Genomic DNA, 13,811 nt, shown 5'->3' with positions numbered 1-13,811 from the left:
TAAATGTAGAATCTTAGAGCAGCTATTCCGTTTGTATTTCAAATGTTTAAGCCAATTGAACCGTTTGTCAAAAGTGACCCCCAGATATTTTATGTTATCCTCCCACCATATCTCCGTGTCGCAAACGCTCACTCTTGGAGGATGCTGTCTTCTTTTTCGAGTTATAAATATAGCCTTGGTTTTGTCATTATTAATTTTAATCTTCCATTTTTGGAAGTATTCCACCATAAGGTCTATATTTCCCTGTAACGTGTTGCTTACATTTATGGCATCCCGATCCGAGTAGATCAAGCATGTGTCGTCTGCGTAAAGCGCCATTGATGTGGGACTTAAGGTGGGGATGTCTGCCGTGTATACATTAAACAATGTGGGAGACAAAGGCGACCCTTGAGGTACACCTGCTACAATTGATCGGGCGGACGAAAGAGTGCTATTAATTTTAGTACGGAAGGACCTTTCTTGCAGGAAGCTACCAATGATTTTAGTCAAACCACTAGGGATGCCAAAACGGGCTAATTTGACTATTAGACCATCATGCCAGACCTTGTCAAAAGCTTTGGCTATGTCAAATATAATCATCCCGGTTGACTCCCGTTTACTTAGAGCGGTTTGTATCAGCTGCGCAGTTCTGGCTAGTTGTAGTTCCGTGGAGAGATTATCCCTAAACCCGAATTGTTCGTCAGGAAGTATATTTAGGGCATTTACCGCTGTTTTAAGCCTAGTCAGAATTACTCGTTCTGCCAATTTCCCCATAGTTGGGAGCAGACTGATAGGACGCCAGTTCTGCGGAAATGAAGGATTCTTGTCCGGTTTAGGAAACACTACGACTGAGGCCAACTTCCAGGCCTTTGGAAATTCGCCAAGCCTAAGCATGCAATTGATGATGTTAACAATGCATTGGATTGCATCTTCTGGAAGATTACGTAGGCATTTGTTACTGATATTATCATATCCGGGTGCCGATCTGGTCTTTAGACTCGAAATAATACATTTAATCTCATCTCTGGAACACTGTGAGATGCTTTCATCTGACATCAGGTTCCTAAGATTAGCAGCCTCTTCGGCAATATTTTCTTCTACCAGAGAATTATAGTCACTATCAGTATTGGGCTGAAATTGCAGCTCCAAAGAATCTGCAAAGGCCTCAGCTTTGGCTATGTCTGAGAAAGCCATGCCGGTAGCTACATAAATAGGCGGCACTACCGGTTTACGTTTAAGCCTAAAATACTTGTTCAAAGCCCAGAAGGTTTTATTACCTGTATCAATTCCTGAAAGAAATTCGCACCATTTATCATTATTATATTTGCCAATTTTTTTCCTGATTACATTAGAAAGACGGCTTCTCTTCTTCTCATAGGATCTCCAGTTATTTGAGCAAATTTTCGAATCGCATTCCTTTGTCTAATGATTTGTTTGATGTAATGCGGCAGATAAAAGTAGTTACTTGGTTTTCTGGTCCTGGTGGTGGAGCTATTATCCAATGCCTCCTTAATCTTGAGAGTGAGTTTTTGGATACAGTCATTAAGATCCTCAGAAGTTACTGGCCAATTATTTATATTTGAAATATCAACCTGATTCTTAAATGAGTCCCAGTTAGTGGTTATGTACGTGAGATTCATGTTGATTGCTGGACAATTTTCAAGAATAAAAAGAACTGGTTTGTGATCCGAGTCCAGTTCATCAAGGACCTCTACGTGCACATTCGATTCTAAGTTATTTGAAATTCCGAAGTCAATGACGTGGCCTGTGATTCTGCCATAATGTGTCGGTTCACCTGGCGCATGAATCTGCCATAAGTGTTCAGTGGCGAGCCCATCAATATACCTGCCAGCTCTGTTTGAAGTTCTGTCACCCCAGCTGCTATGATATGCATTTAAATCGCCCGCTAAGAAAGTAGGTGTCTCGTTGTTGAGGATAACCTCAAGTTCATTAGGGAGAATTTGCAAACTCGGTGGCCTGTATGCTGACACAAAATTTATATTACCAAGTTGGCTTTCAACCAGTACAGATGTTGTTTCGAGCGATTGTTGGTTGCAAATTGTAGCATGATGTTTAATGCCATATTTAATCACGATGGCTGTGCCACCACCTCTTCTTGAGTTTCTGTCTGATCTGTAAACAACATAATTGGGAATTTTAAAATGGATAGCAGGTTTCAGAAATGTTTCTTGGATCAACATAATGTCAATTTCAAAATCATGCAGGAATTGGATGACCTCATGTTTCTTGTTAATAATGGAATTGGCATTCCACGTCACAATTTTAAGTCGATATGATGACAAACTCATTAAGAAGCTAGGGTTGGCACTAAACTTTGTAACAAGGATTCCATCATAGTTTTCATCATTGTACTAAGTTGTATCTGCATATTATTTAAAAGCTTCTCCATGTGGGAGGTTAGCAAGTGGGAATTGGACGAAACTTGCTCAGCTGTACTTCCCTTCTTCAAAGCATCGACATAAGAAATTGAAGGCTGCACTTTAGAACTCACCGTAGAAATTGGTGTGGAGACATTCTTTTTCTTCAGCATTTGCGGAGCGCAAGGGCATCCTCTATAGTTGGCTGGGTGGCCACCACCACAGTTCGAACAAATCGGGGCAACATCGCGTGGTTTTGTACATTGTTGGTGATGGTGAGAGCCCTCACACTTAACACACTTTGGTGTGGCTCTACAGTTAGTAGCGACATGCCCGAACTGCTGGCAGTTATGACATTGTGGGGGACCTTTTAGAGGGCGCTGGGCTTCAATAATCACCTTTAAATGACAAATACTGGAAACATTATATATGTTCTTCTGGTCAGATGGCAGTCTGATTTTAACTAAATTGCTGGCAGCTTGTCTAGTTTTCAAAAAATGGCATTCAAAGATACTAAATCCTTGGCCTGCAAGATCTTCTTTAATATCATCTATACTCTGACCCTCTAAACCTCTAATTATTATATTGAGGTGTTTTTCGTCAGGAAAAAAGTGGGTGTGAAATGGCTCACTAATCTCATTTAGATATCTTGTTATCTTGCGATGGTCATCTATGGTGGCAGGAGTTATTTGTATGCCCAAACGGACTTTCTTTGCCTCGCTAAAATTAATGTTTCTTGTTAAAAATTGCTTGACTAAAGAGTTCCACGTGTTGGTTCGACGGAGTACAATAGGTACAACTTTGCCTACTTTCTTATTTGAGGTTACAGGTTGTAAAAGATTTCGATTCGTTATATTGTCAGAAACAATACCATTAGTATGGATGTTTTCAGGCGTAGAGATCCGCTCATCCTGTTGAAATTGACTTGACTGCTGTTGAATTTGGTGCTGTTTTAGAAAGTCTTTTCTTTACAACTGATTTCACCTGTTTGGTCGATTTGACTTTTGGATTATATTTCGGGAAATCAATTTCAGTATCTTCAATCTTAAAAGGGTCAGGCTCCGCAACAGAAATTTCTATCTCCATTTCTTCCTCATTAGAGCCAGCGGAGTCATGGGGGGAGCTAACTGGAGAAGGCGGTGAAACTTTCTTCCTTTTATTATTTAATTGATTACCAGTAGCTACTGGGTTTTTTAGCTTCAATTGTTTTTCCAAATCAGAATACCGGTCCTGGAGCATTTGAAATTGCTGCCTAAGTTTGATATAGTTGGCTTGTAGAATTTCATTGAATTTTTTAAGTTCAAAGAGTTCCTTCACACTGATGTTGACCATTTCAGTTGTGATTTCACTATTAGCCTGTAGAGGGATATCAGGGGGCTCTGATATATCTACTTCATTAACCTTTTCAGACATGGTGTCACTAGTTCTTCTCTAACTGTTGTTCCAATAAAGTAAATATCCAATTGTACCTCCCACTTGGGAGGGCCCTTAAAATCTTGAGTTGTTCTTGAGTTCTTAGGAAGCTCGTAAACTTAATTGTCAAAAGTATTTAATATCTTTAATAGGAAATTTGAAACTTCTGTCAAAAAAATTTAAATTTAATTTTTAATAAAATTTTTTCCAGCACAGAAAAAATTGAAACACAACTTCAGCTCAAAAAATTCTTGCCACCAAAATATAACTCAGTATTCAGCTTTCAGTTAAATGTCAGAAACATTTTTGTTTACTTGTGAATTAAGTTTTTACTGAAATCATAATATATTTTTTCGACTCTACACAACTTCAAAATTCAGCTGGTCTATGTAATGTACTAAAAATCTTATGTTATTGAAAAATTTGGGATTTCGCACAAAAATTAAAAACGGAAGTCCCCAAAATCTACAGTCATTTTTAAAATTTTAATATTCAAAACAAACGTACGGAAATGAGTCTTCACGTCACCTATGACGATAACGAAATTAATGAATCTGCAGAGAATCAAAATCTACCGTTTTTTGTAGGCAGAAATATTGGCGGAAAACAGTCCTTTGATTGCCCCTCAACTAATGGCCACGTTATAAAAACAAGACAAAAGTTTGTCAATTTGGAAAAAATGGCGGCAAATTCAAATCCAGTGGTCCATTCAGTTAAACCTGATCTGTTAGCATTAAAACCTGGCAAGGTTACACACATGCGTGCCCATTTCAGTTCCATTAACAACAGTAAGTTTCCAATAAAAGAATATAAATGTTTATAAAGCATATCATCTTAATAATTCAAATCAAAGTAATATATAAAACTTTTTCATTCAGGTGAAATCACTTTTCCTCGAGAATTTGATTTCAAGGAGACGCGAAATAAAATAAAAAGTTTGTTGCACAGTCACTCTGATGAAAGCCTTCCAAGAAATGGTATGGTACAACAGTTGGTTCGAAATCTGGAATGCAATATTAGGACTCCAGTATTAGAAGGAAACCCACATGACATGTGCATAAACCGATCACATGCATGCGATAATGAGTCAACCGAAACTACGGATGATCTTGAAATAAGGCAGTATAACTGTTTATGCGAGGGTAAGAAAACTCAGTGAGGACCCAGTTTGTGTCAAGAAAAAGACGAATTTATTTAACAAATACGTTTAACATCAACACTAGAAGTCCCAAGACTAATAAAACTAAGATATGAAGTCTCTGGAGAAGTCGTGACACAGATACGACAACACTCGATGTTGTTTACTAATAACAATGAACTTATCGGAACTCGTCACGTCCTTGTCTTATTTTGTACAAACCCGTGAATATTTTGAACATAAAATATATCACATGCCAACTAAAATATTTAACAAATCCGTTTAGGATCAAGACTAGAAATTCCAAGGCTAATAAAACTAAGATATAACGTCTCTGGTATCAACTATTACACCTAAAGTAAATCATCTACATACTATAAATACGAAGAGGTCGTAACATAACACAGATACGAAAACACTCGGTGGTATTTATTAATAACAATGAACTTATCGGAACTCGTCACGTCCTAGTCTTATTTTGTACTAACCCGCGAATATTTTAAACCTGAAATACATTACACGCCAGCTAAAATATTTGTTTTAATTATGAAATTTGGTTTTCACTACTTCTATTTCTCATATAAAGCATATTTTATTGGGAAAAAATTAGGGTATAGCGATCCATTTAGACGGGAATGCTTTCAATATATTTCAATATAATACCATATATTGGTAAATTTTAGTAACGAAACTTTTTCGGTTCTCTGTGAGAGCAATTTTGGGAACAACTTCTATCTGAATACTCGAAAATATAAAGATTGAATAGTTATACCTTCATCGAGTACTGATCATCATACCGGCATCAAGTTAAGAAATGATTGGCAATTACACGACATTCTGAATGTAAACTAAACCAAATCTATATTTAAAAATAATAATATATTTCTGTAAGAACTATATGTTGAATCAAATATATTAAGTACGATTTAATAACTTTTCCCTTATTAAATATGTGCAAATATTTCGTGAATCTCTCATATGAGCAGAAAAAAAATCGCTTTCTTATCAAATAGTCCATTATTTAATTAATCTACGCACCAATGTTATATTAATTTTATTTTAATTTAAATTTCAAATAGCTGAACACTTTTTTGACGCAGTATCTGCTCCTAAATGTCAAATTTAAATTATGATTCCAACAGCTGATATTTGTTTACATTTTTGATTTTATTTTGACATTTCAATAAATTTCAGCATTATACACATCGCCGGATAAATTTAGCGAAGATATTGTGTTGGCAGAATCACACGATGGACAATTCTCTTAAAATAAAAATCGCTTATTTAAGAATTTTATCGAAGAGAATGGAGTTTTAGCAATAGTCATTAGTGGAATCGGCCTGCTGATCAACAGCAGGTCTTTCACTTGGTCTAGTAAATATATTTCGCAGCAAAGCGAACAAAAATCGAACAAGTGACATCTCGCGTATATTTATCAAGGACTCACATCGTGTATTTAGCTTTGTTATATCAAGAACATTAAATACAAGAGGACTTCTCAACTCAAGCGATTTTATTTCTACACACACTAGGCCATTCTACACATACGCAGAGATTTTGCATTGGCTGTGCAGAAATTGTTTTTGATTTCTCTTTCCGGTAAGTTTAATTCGTAAGAATATTAGCTGTATAAAATGTATAGTAGCTGATGTATAAAATACGAAACAAATGATGGGTCGAACTGCACCAAACTCTATATGTGACTAACTAATTTCCATTACTTCACTTTGGATTATGGGAGTTTTATGGGAGTTTAAATCGAAGCCTCCATTGAATTACGGCCACATAATAAAACAGAAATCGAAGTACGAGAAATACGGTAATGTAGTAAAATTTTATTTTTTATAAAAAAAGATTTAACAAATTTTTGCTGTCAAAAAATATAACTCAGTATTCAGCTTTCAGTTAAATGTCAGAAACATTTTTGTTTACTTGTGAATTAAGTTTTTACTGAAATCATAATATATTTTTTCGACTCTACACAACTTCAAAATTCAGCTGGTCTATGTAATGTACTAAAAATCTTATGTTATTGAAAAATTTGGGATTTCGCACAAAAATTAAAAACGGAAGTCCCCAAAATCTACAGTCATTTTTAAAATTTTAATATTCAAAACAAACGTACGGAAATGAGTCTTCACGTCACCTATGACGATAACGAAATTAATGAATCTGCAGAGAATCAAAATCTACCGTTTTTTGTAGGCAGAAATATTGGCGGAAAACAGTCCTTTGATTGCCCCTCAACTAATGGCCACGTTATAAAAACAAGACAAAAGTTTGTCAATTTGGAAAAAATGGCGGCAAATTCAAATCCAGTGGTCCATTCAGTTAAACCTGATCTGTTAGCATTAAAACCTGGCAAGGTTACACACATGCGTGCCCATTTCAGTTCCATTAACAACAGTAAGTTTCCAATAAAAGAATATAAATGTTTATAAAGCATATCATCTTAATAATTCAAATCAAAGTAATATATAAAACTTTTTCATTCAGGTGAAATCACTTTTCCTCGAGAATTTGATTTCAAGGAGACGCGAAATAAAATAAAAAGTTTGTTGCACAGTCACTCTGATGAAAGCCTTCCAAGAAATGGTATGGTACAACAGTTGGTTCGAAATCTGGAATGCAATATTAGGACTCCAGTATTAGAAGGAAACCCACATGACATGTGCATAAACCGATCACATGCATGCGATAATGAGTCAACCGAAACTACGGATGATCTTGAAATAAGGCAGTATAACTGTTTATGCGAGGGTAAGAAAACTCAGTGAGGACCCAGTTTGTGTCAAGAAAAAGACGAATTTATTTAACAAATACGTTTAACATCAACACTAGAAGTCCCAAGACTAATAAAACTAAGATATGAAGTCTCTGGAGAAGTCGTGACACAGATACGACAACACTCGATGTTGTTTACTAATAACAATGAACTTATCGGAACTCGTCACGTCCTTGTCTTATTTTGTACAAACCCGTGAATATTTTGAACATAAAATATATCACATGCCAACTAAAATATTTAACAAATCCGTTTAGGATCAAGACTAGAAATTCCAAGGCTAATAAAACTAAGATATAACGTCTCTGGTATCAACTATTACACCTAAAGTAAATCATCTACATACTATAAATACGAAGAGGTCGTAACATAACACAGATACGAAAACACTCGGTGGTATTTACTAATAACAATGAACTTATCGGAACTCGTCACGTCCTAGTCTTATTTTGTACTAACCCGCGAATATTTTAAACCTGAAATACATTACACGCCAGCTAAAATATTTGTTTTAATTATGAAATTTGGTTTTCACTACTTCTATTTCTCATATAAAGCATATTTTATTGGGAAAAAATTAGGGTATAGCGATCCATTTAGACGGGAATGCTTTCAATATATTTCAATATAATACCATATATTGGTAAATTTTAGTAACGAAACTTTTTCGGTTCTCTGTGAGAGCAATTTTGGGAACAACTTCTATCTGAATACTCGAAAATATAAAGATTGAATAGTTATACCTTCATCGAGTACTGATCATCATACCGGCATCAAGTTAAGAAATGATTGGCAATTACACGACATTCTGAATGTAAACTAAACCAAATCTATATTTAAAAATAATAATATATTTCTGTAAGAACTATATGTTGAATCAAATATATTAAGTACGATTTAATAACTTTTCCCTTATTAAATATGTGCAAATATTTCGTGAATCTCTCATATGAGCAGAAAAAAAATCGCTTTCTTATCAAATAGTCCATTATTTAATTAATCTACGCACCAATGTTATATTAATTTTATTTTAATTTAAATTTCAAATAGCTGAACACTTTTTTGACGCAGTATCTGCTCCTAAATGTCAAATTTAAATTATGATTCCAACAGCTGATATTTGTTTACATTTTTGATTTTATTTTGACATTTCAATAAATTTCAGCATTATACACATCGCCGGATAAATTTAGCGAAGATATTGTGTTGGCAGAATCACACGATGGACAATTCTCTTAAAATAAAAATCGCTTATTTAAGAATTTTATCGAAGAGAATGGAGTTTTAGCAATAGTCATTAGTGGAATCGGCCTGCTGATCAACAGCAGGTCTTTCACTTGGTCTAGTAAATATATTTCGCAGCAAAGCGAACAAAAATCGAACAAGTGACATCTCGCGTATATTTATCAAGGACTCACATCGTGTATTTAGCTTTGTTATATCAAGAACATTAAATACAAGAGGACTTCTCAACTCAAGCGATTTTATTTCTACACACACTAGGCCATTCTACACATACGCAGAGATTTTGCATTGGCTGTGCAGAAATTGTTTTTGATTTCTCTTTCCGGTAAGTTTAATTCGTAAGAATATTAGCTGTATAAAATGTATAGTAGCTGATGTATAAAATACGAAACAAATGATGGGTCGAACTGCACCAAACTCTATATGTGACTAACTAATTTCCATTACTTCACTTTGGATTATGGGAGTTTTATGGGAGTTTAAATCGAAGCCTCCATTGAATTACGGCCACATAATAAAACAGAAATCGAAGTACGAGAAATACGGTAATGTAGTAAAATTTTATTTTTTATAAAAAAAGATTTAACAAATTTTTGCTGTCAAAAAATATAACTCAGTATTCAGCTTTCAGTTAAATGTCAGAAACATTTTTGTTTACTTGTGAATTAAGTTTTTACTGAAATCATAATATATTTTTTCGACTCTACACAACTTCAAAATTCAGCTGGTCTATGTAATGTACTAAAAATCTTATGTTATTGAAAAATTTGGGATTTCGCACAAAAATTAAAAACGGAAGTCCCCAAAATCTACAGTCATTTTTAAAATTTTAATATTCAAAACAAACGTACGGAAATGAGTCTTCACGTCACCTATGACGATAACGAAATTAATGAATCTGCAGAGAATCAAAATCTACCGTTTTTTGTAGGCAGAAATATTGGCGGAAAACAGTCCTTTGATTGCCCCTCAACTAATGGCCACGTTATAAAAACAAGACAAAAGTTTGTCAATTTGGAAAAAATGGCGGCAAATTCAAATCCAGTGGTCCATTCAGTTAAACCTGATCTGTTAGCATTAAAACCTGGCAAGGTTACACACATGCGTGCCCATTTCAGTTCCATTAACAACAGTAAGTTTCCAATAAAAGAATATAAATGTTTATAAAGCATATCATCTTAATAATTCAAATCAAAGTAATATATAAAACTTTTTCATTCAGGTGAAATCACTTTTCCTCGAGAATTTGATTTCAAGGAGACGCGAAATAAAATAAAAAGTTTGTTGCACAGTCACTCTGATGAAAGCCTTCCAAGAAATGGTATGGTACAACAGTTGGTTCGAAATCTGGAATGCAATATTAGGACTCCAGTATTAGAAGGAAACCCACATGACATGTGCATAAACCGATCACATGCATGCGATAATGAGTCAACCGAAACTACGGATGATCTTGAAATAAGGCAGTATAACTGTTTATGCGAGGGTAAGAAAACTCAGTGAGGACCCAGTTTGTGTCAAGAAAAAGACGAATTTATTTAACAAATACGTTTAACATCAACACTAGAAGTCCCAAGACTAATAAAACTAAGATATGAAGTCTCTGGAGAAGTCGTGACACAGATACGACAACACTCGATGTTGTTTACTAATAACAATGAACTTATCGGAACTCGTCACGTCCTTGTCTTATTTTGTACAAACCCGTGAATATTTTGAACATAAAATATATCACATGCCAACTAAAATATTTAACAAATCCGTTTAGGATCAAGACTAGAAATTCCAAGGCTAATAAAACTAAGATATAACGTCTCTGGTATCAACTATTACACCTAAAGTAAATCATCTACATACTATAAATACGAAGAGGTCGTAACATAACACAGATACGAAAACACTCGGTGGTATTTACTAATAACAATGAACTTATCGGAACTCGTCACGTCCTAGTCTTATTTTGTACTAACCCGCGAATATTTTAAACCTGAAATACATTACACGCCAGCTAAAATATTTGTTTTAATTATGAAATTTGGTTTTCACTACTTCTATTTCTCATATAAAGCATATTTTATTGGGAAAAAATTAGGGTATAGCGATCCATTTAGACGGGAATGCTTTCAATATATTTCAATATAATACCATATATTGGTAAATTTTAGTAACGAAACTTTTTCGGTTCTCTGTGAGAGCAATTTTGGGAACAACTTCTATCTGAATACTCGAAAATATAAAGATTGAATAGTTATACCTTCATCGAGTACTGATCATCATACCGGCATCAAGTTAAGAAATGATTGGCAATTACACGACATTCTGAATGTAAACTAAACCAAATCTATATTTAAAAATAATAATATATTTCTGTAAGAACTATATGTTGAATCAAATATATTAAGTACGATTTAATAACTTTTCCCTTATTAAATATGTGCAAATATTTCGTGAATCTCTCATATGAGCAGAAAAAAAATCGCTTTCTTATCAAATAGTCCATTATTTAATTAATCTACGCACCAATGTTATATTAATTTTATTTTAATTTAAATTTCAAATAGCTGAACACTTTTTTGACGCAGTATCTGCTCCTAAATGTCAAATTTAAATTATGATTCCAACAGCTGATATTTGTTTACATTTTTGATTTTATTTTGACATTTCAATAAATTTCAGCATTATACACATCGCCGGATAAATTTAGCGAAGATATTGTGTTGGCAGAATCACACGATGGACAATTCTCTTAAAATAAAAATCGCTTATTTAAGAATTTTATCGAAGAGAATGGAGTTTTAGCAATAGTCATTAGTGGAATCGGCCTGCTGATCAACAGCAGGTCTTTCACTTGGTCTAGTAAATATATTTCGCAGCAAAGCGAACAAAAATCGAACAAGTGACATCTCGCGTATATTTATCAAGGACTCATATCGTGTATTTAGCTTTGTTATATCAAGAACATTAAATACAAGAGGACTTCTCAACTCAAGCGATTTTATTTCTACACACACTAGGCCATTCTACACATACGCAGAGATTTTGCATTGGCTGTGCAGAAATTGTTTTTGATTTCTCTTTCCGGTAAGTTTAATTCGTAAGAATATTAGCTGTATAAAATGTATAGTAGCTGATGTATAAAATACGAAACAAATGATGGGTCGAACTGCACCAAACTCTATATGTGACTAACTAATTTCCATTACTTCACTTTGGATTATGGGAGTTTTATGGGAGTTTAAATCGAAGCCTCCATTGAATTACGGCCACATAATAAAACAGAAATCGAAGTACGAGAAATACGGTAATGTAGTAAAATTTTATTTTTTATAAAAAAAGATTTAACAAATTTTTGCTGTCAAAAAATATAACTCAGTATTCAGCTTTCAGTTAAATGTCAGAAACATTTTTGTTTACTTGTGAATTAAGTTTTTACTGAAATCATAATATATTTTTTCGACTCTACACAACTTCAAAATTCAGCTGGTCTATGTAATGTACTAAAAATCTTATGTTATTGAAAAATTTGGGATTTCGCACAAAAATTAAAAACGGAAGTCCCCAAAATCTACAGTCATTTTTAAAATTTTAATATTCAAAACAAACGTACGGAAATGAGTCTTCACGTCACCTATGACGATAACGAAATTAATGAATCTGCAGAGAATCAAAATCTACCGTTTTTTGTAGGCAGAAATATTGGCGGAAAACAGTCCTTTGATTGCCCCTCAACTAATGGCCACGTTATAAAAACAAGACAAAAGTTTGTCAATTTGGAAAAAATGGCGGCAAATTCAAATCCAGTGGTCCATTCAGTTAAACCTGATCTGTTAGCATTAAAACCTGGCAAGGTTACACACATGCGTGCCCATTTCAGTTCCATTAACAACAGTAAGTTTCCAATAAAAGAATATAAATGTTTATAAAGCATATCATCTTAATAATTCAAATCAAAGTAATATATAAAACTTTTTCATTCAGGTGAAATCACTTTTCCTCGAGAATTTGATTTCAAGGAGACGCGAAATAAAATAAAAAGTTTGTTGCACAGTCACTCTGATGAAAGCCTTCCAAGAAATGGTATGGTACAACAGTTGGTTCGAAATCTGGAATGCAATATTAGGACTCCAGTATTAGAAGGAAACCCACATGACATGTGCATAAACCGATCACATGCATGCGATAATGAGTCAACCGAAACTACGGATGATCTTGAAATAAGGCAGTATAACTGTTTATGCGAGGGTAAGAAAACTCAGTGAGGACCCAGTTTGTGTCAAGAAAAAGACGAATTTATTTAACAAATACGTTTAACATCAACACTAGAAGTCCCAAGACTAATAAAACTAAGATATGAAGTCTCTGGAGAAGTCGTGACACAGATACGACAACACTCGATGTTGTTTACTAATAACAATGAACTTATCGGAACTCGTCACGTCCTTGTCTTATTTTGTACAAACCCATGAATATTTTGAACATAAAATATATCACATGCCAACTAAAATATTTAACAAATCCGTTTAGGATCAAGACTAGAAATTCCAAGGCTAATAAAACTAAGATATAACGTCTCTGGTATCAACTATTACACCTAAAGTAAATCATCTACATACTATAAATACGAAGAGGTCGTAACATAACACAGATACGAAAACACTCGGTGGTATTTACTAATAACAATGAACTTATCGGAACTCGTCACGTCCTAGTCTTATGTTGTACTAACCCGCGAATATTTTAAACCTGAAATACATTACACGCCAGCTAAAATATTTGTTTTAATTATGAAATTTGGTTTTCACTACTTCTATTTCTCATATAAAGCATATTTTATTGGGAAAAAATTAGGGTATAGCGATCCATTTAGACGGGA

The 13,811-nt window shown here is 34.1% G+C and overlaps 4 protein-coding genes across 4 annotated transcripts; all 4 read left to right on the top strand.

Moving 5' to 3' along the window:
• The first annotated feature begins 4,080 nt into the window (after positions 1 to 4,080).
• On the top strand, positions 4,081 to 5,440 carry LOC119662796. The gene is made up of 2 exons (XM_038072553.1): positions 4,081 to 4,558; positions 4,649 to 5,440. The coding sequence occupies exons 1-2, from the start codon at positions 4,282 to 4,284 to the stop codon at positions 4,927 to 4,929; spliced, it is 558 nt and encodes a 185-aa protein (XP_037928481.1). The 5' UTR covers positions 4,081 to 4,281; the 3' UTR covers positions 4,930 to 5,440.
• A 1,394-nt stretch (positions 5,441 to 6,834) lies between these two features.
• Positions 6,835 to 8,196, top strand: LOC119662410. Its single transcript, XM_038072015.1, has 2 exons — positions 6,835 to 7,314; positions 7,405 to 8,196. Exons 1-2 carry the CDS (start codon positions 7,038 to 7,040, stop codon positions 7,683 to 7,685), a joined length of 558 nt encoding a protein of 185 aa, XP_037927943.1. The 5' UTR covers positions 6,835 to 7,037; the 3' UTR covers positions 7,686 to 8,196.
• A 1,394-nt stretch (positions 8,197 to 9,590) lies between these two features.
• On the top strand, positions 9,591 to 10,952 carry LOC119662440. The gene is made up of 2 exons (XM_038072062.1): positions 9,591 to 10,070; positions 10,161 to 10,952. Exons 1-2 carry the CDS (start codon positions 9,794 to 9,796, stop codon positions 10,439 to 10,441), a joined length of 558 nt encoding a protein of 185 aa, XP_037927990.1. The 5' UTR covers positions 9,591 to 9,793; the 3' UTR covers positions 10,442 to 10,952.
• Positions 10,953 to 12,346: 1,394 nt separating this feature from the next.
• Positions 12,347 to 13,708, top strand: LOC119662621. Its single transcript, XM_038072277.1, has 2 exons — positions 12,347 to 12,826; positions 12,917 to 13,708. The coding sequence occupies exons 1-2, from the start codon at positions 12,550 to 12,552 to the stop codon at positions 13,195 to 13,197; spliced, it is 558 nt and encodes a 185-aa protein (XP_037928205.1). The 5' UTR covers positions 12,347 to 12,549; the 3' UTR covers positions 13,198 to 13,708.
• Positions 13,709 to 13,811: the final 103 nt, after the last annotated feature.

Source organism: Teleopsis dalmanni, chromosome X (genome assembly GCF_002237135.1).
Source record: "Teleopsis dalmanni isolate 2A chromosome X, ASM223713v2, whole genome shotgun sequence".
Lineage (NCBI taxonomy): Eukaryota > Metazoa > Arthropoda > Insecta > Diptera > Diopsidae > Teleopsis > Teleopsis dalmanni.
Note: the sequence above shows the minus strand (reverse complement) of the source record. Positions and strands in the feature narration are given on the sequence as shown.

Excerpts from the sequence above, each read along its gene's own strand:
- LOC119662796 (XM_038072553.1), top strand. The coding sequence starts at position 4,282 with ATGAGTCTTCACGTCACCTATGACGATAACGAAATTAATGAATCTGCA. Across the intron at positions 4,559-4,648 it reads TTTCAGTTCCATTAACAACA|GTGAAATCACTTTTCCTCGA; the intron begins GTAAGTTTCCAA and ends TTTTTCATTCAG.
- LOC119662410 (XM_038072015.1), top strand. The coding sequence starts at position 7,038 with ATGAGTCTTCACGTCACCTATGACGATAACGAAATTAATGAATCTGCA. Across the intron at positions 7,315-7,404 it reads TTTCAGTTCCATTAACAACA|GTGAAATCACTTTTCCTCGA; the intron begins GTAAGTTTCCAA and ends TTTTTCATTCAG.
- LOC119662440 (XM_038072062.1), top strand. The coding sequence starts at position 9,794 with ATGAGTCTTCACGTCACCTATGACGATAACGAAATTAATGAATCTGCA. Across the intron at positions 10,071-10,160 it reads TTTCAGTTCCATTAACAACA|GTGAAATCACTTTTCCTCGA; the intron begins GTAAGTTTCCAA and ends TTTTTCATTCAG.
- LOC119662621 (XM_038072277.1), top strand. The coding sequence starts at position 12,550 with ATGAGTCTTCACGTCACCTATGACGATAACGAAATTAATGAATCTGCA. Across the intron at positions 12,827-12,916 it reads TTTCAGTTCCATTAACAACA|GTGAAATCACTTTTCCTCGA; the intron begins GTAAGTTTCCAA and ends TTTTTCATTCAG.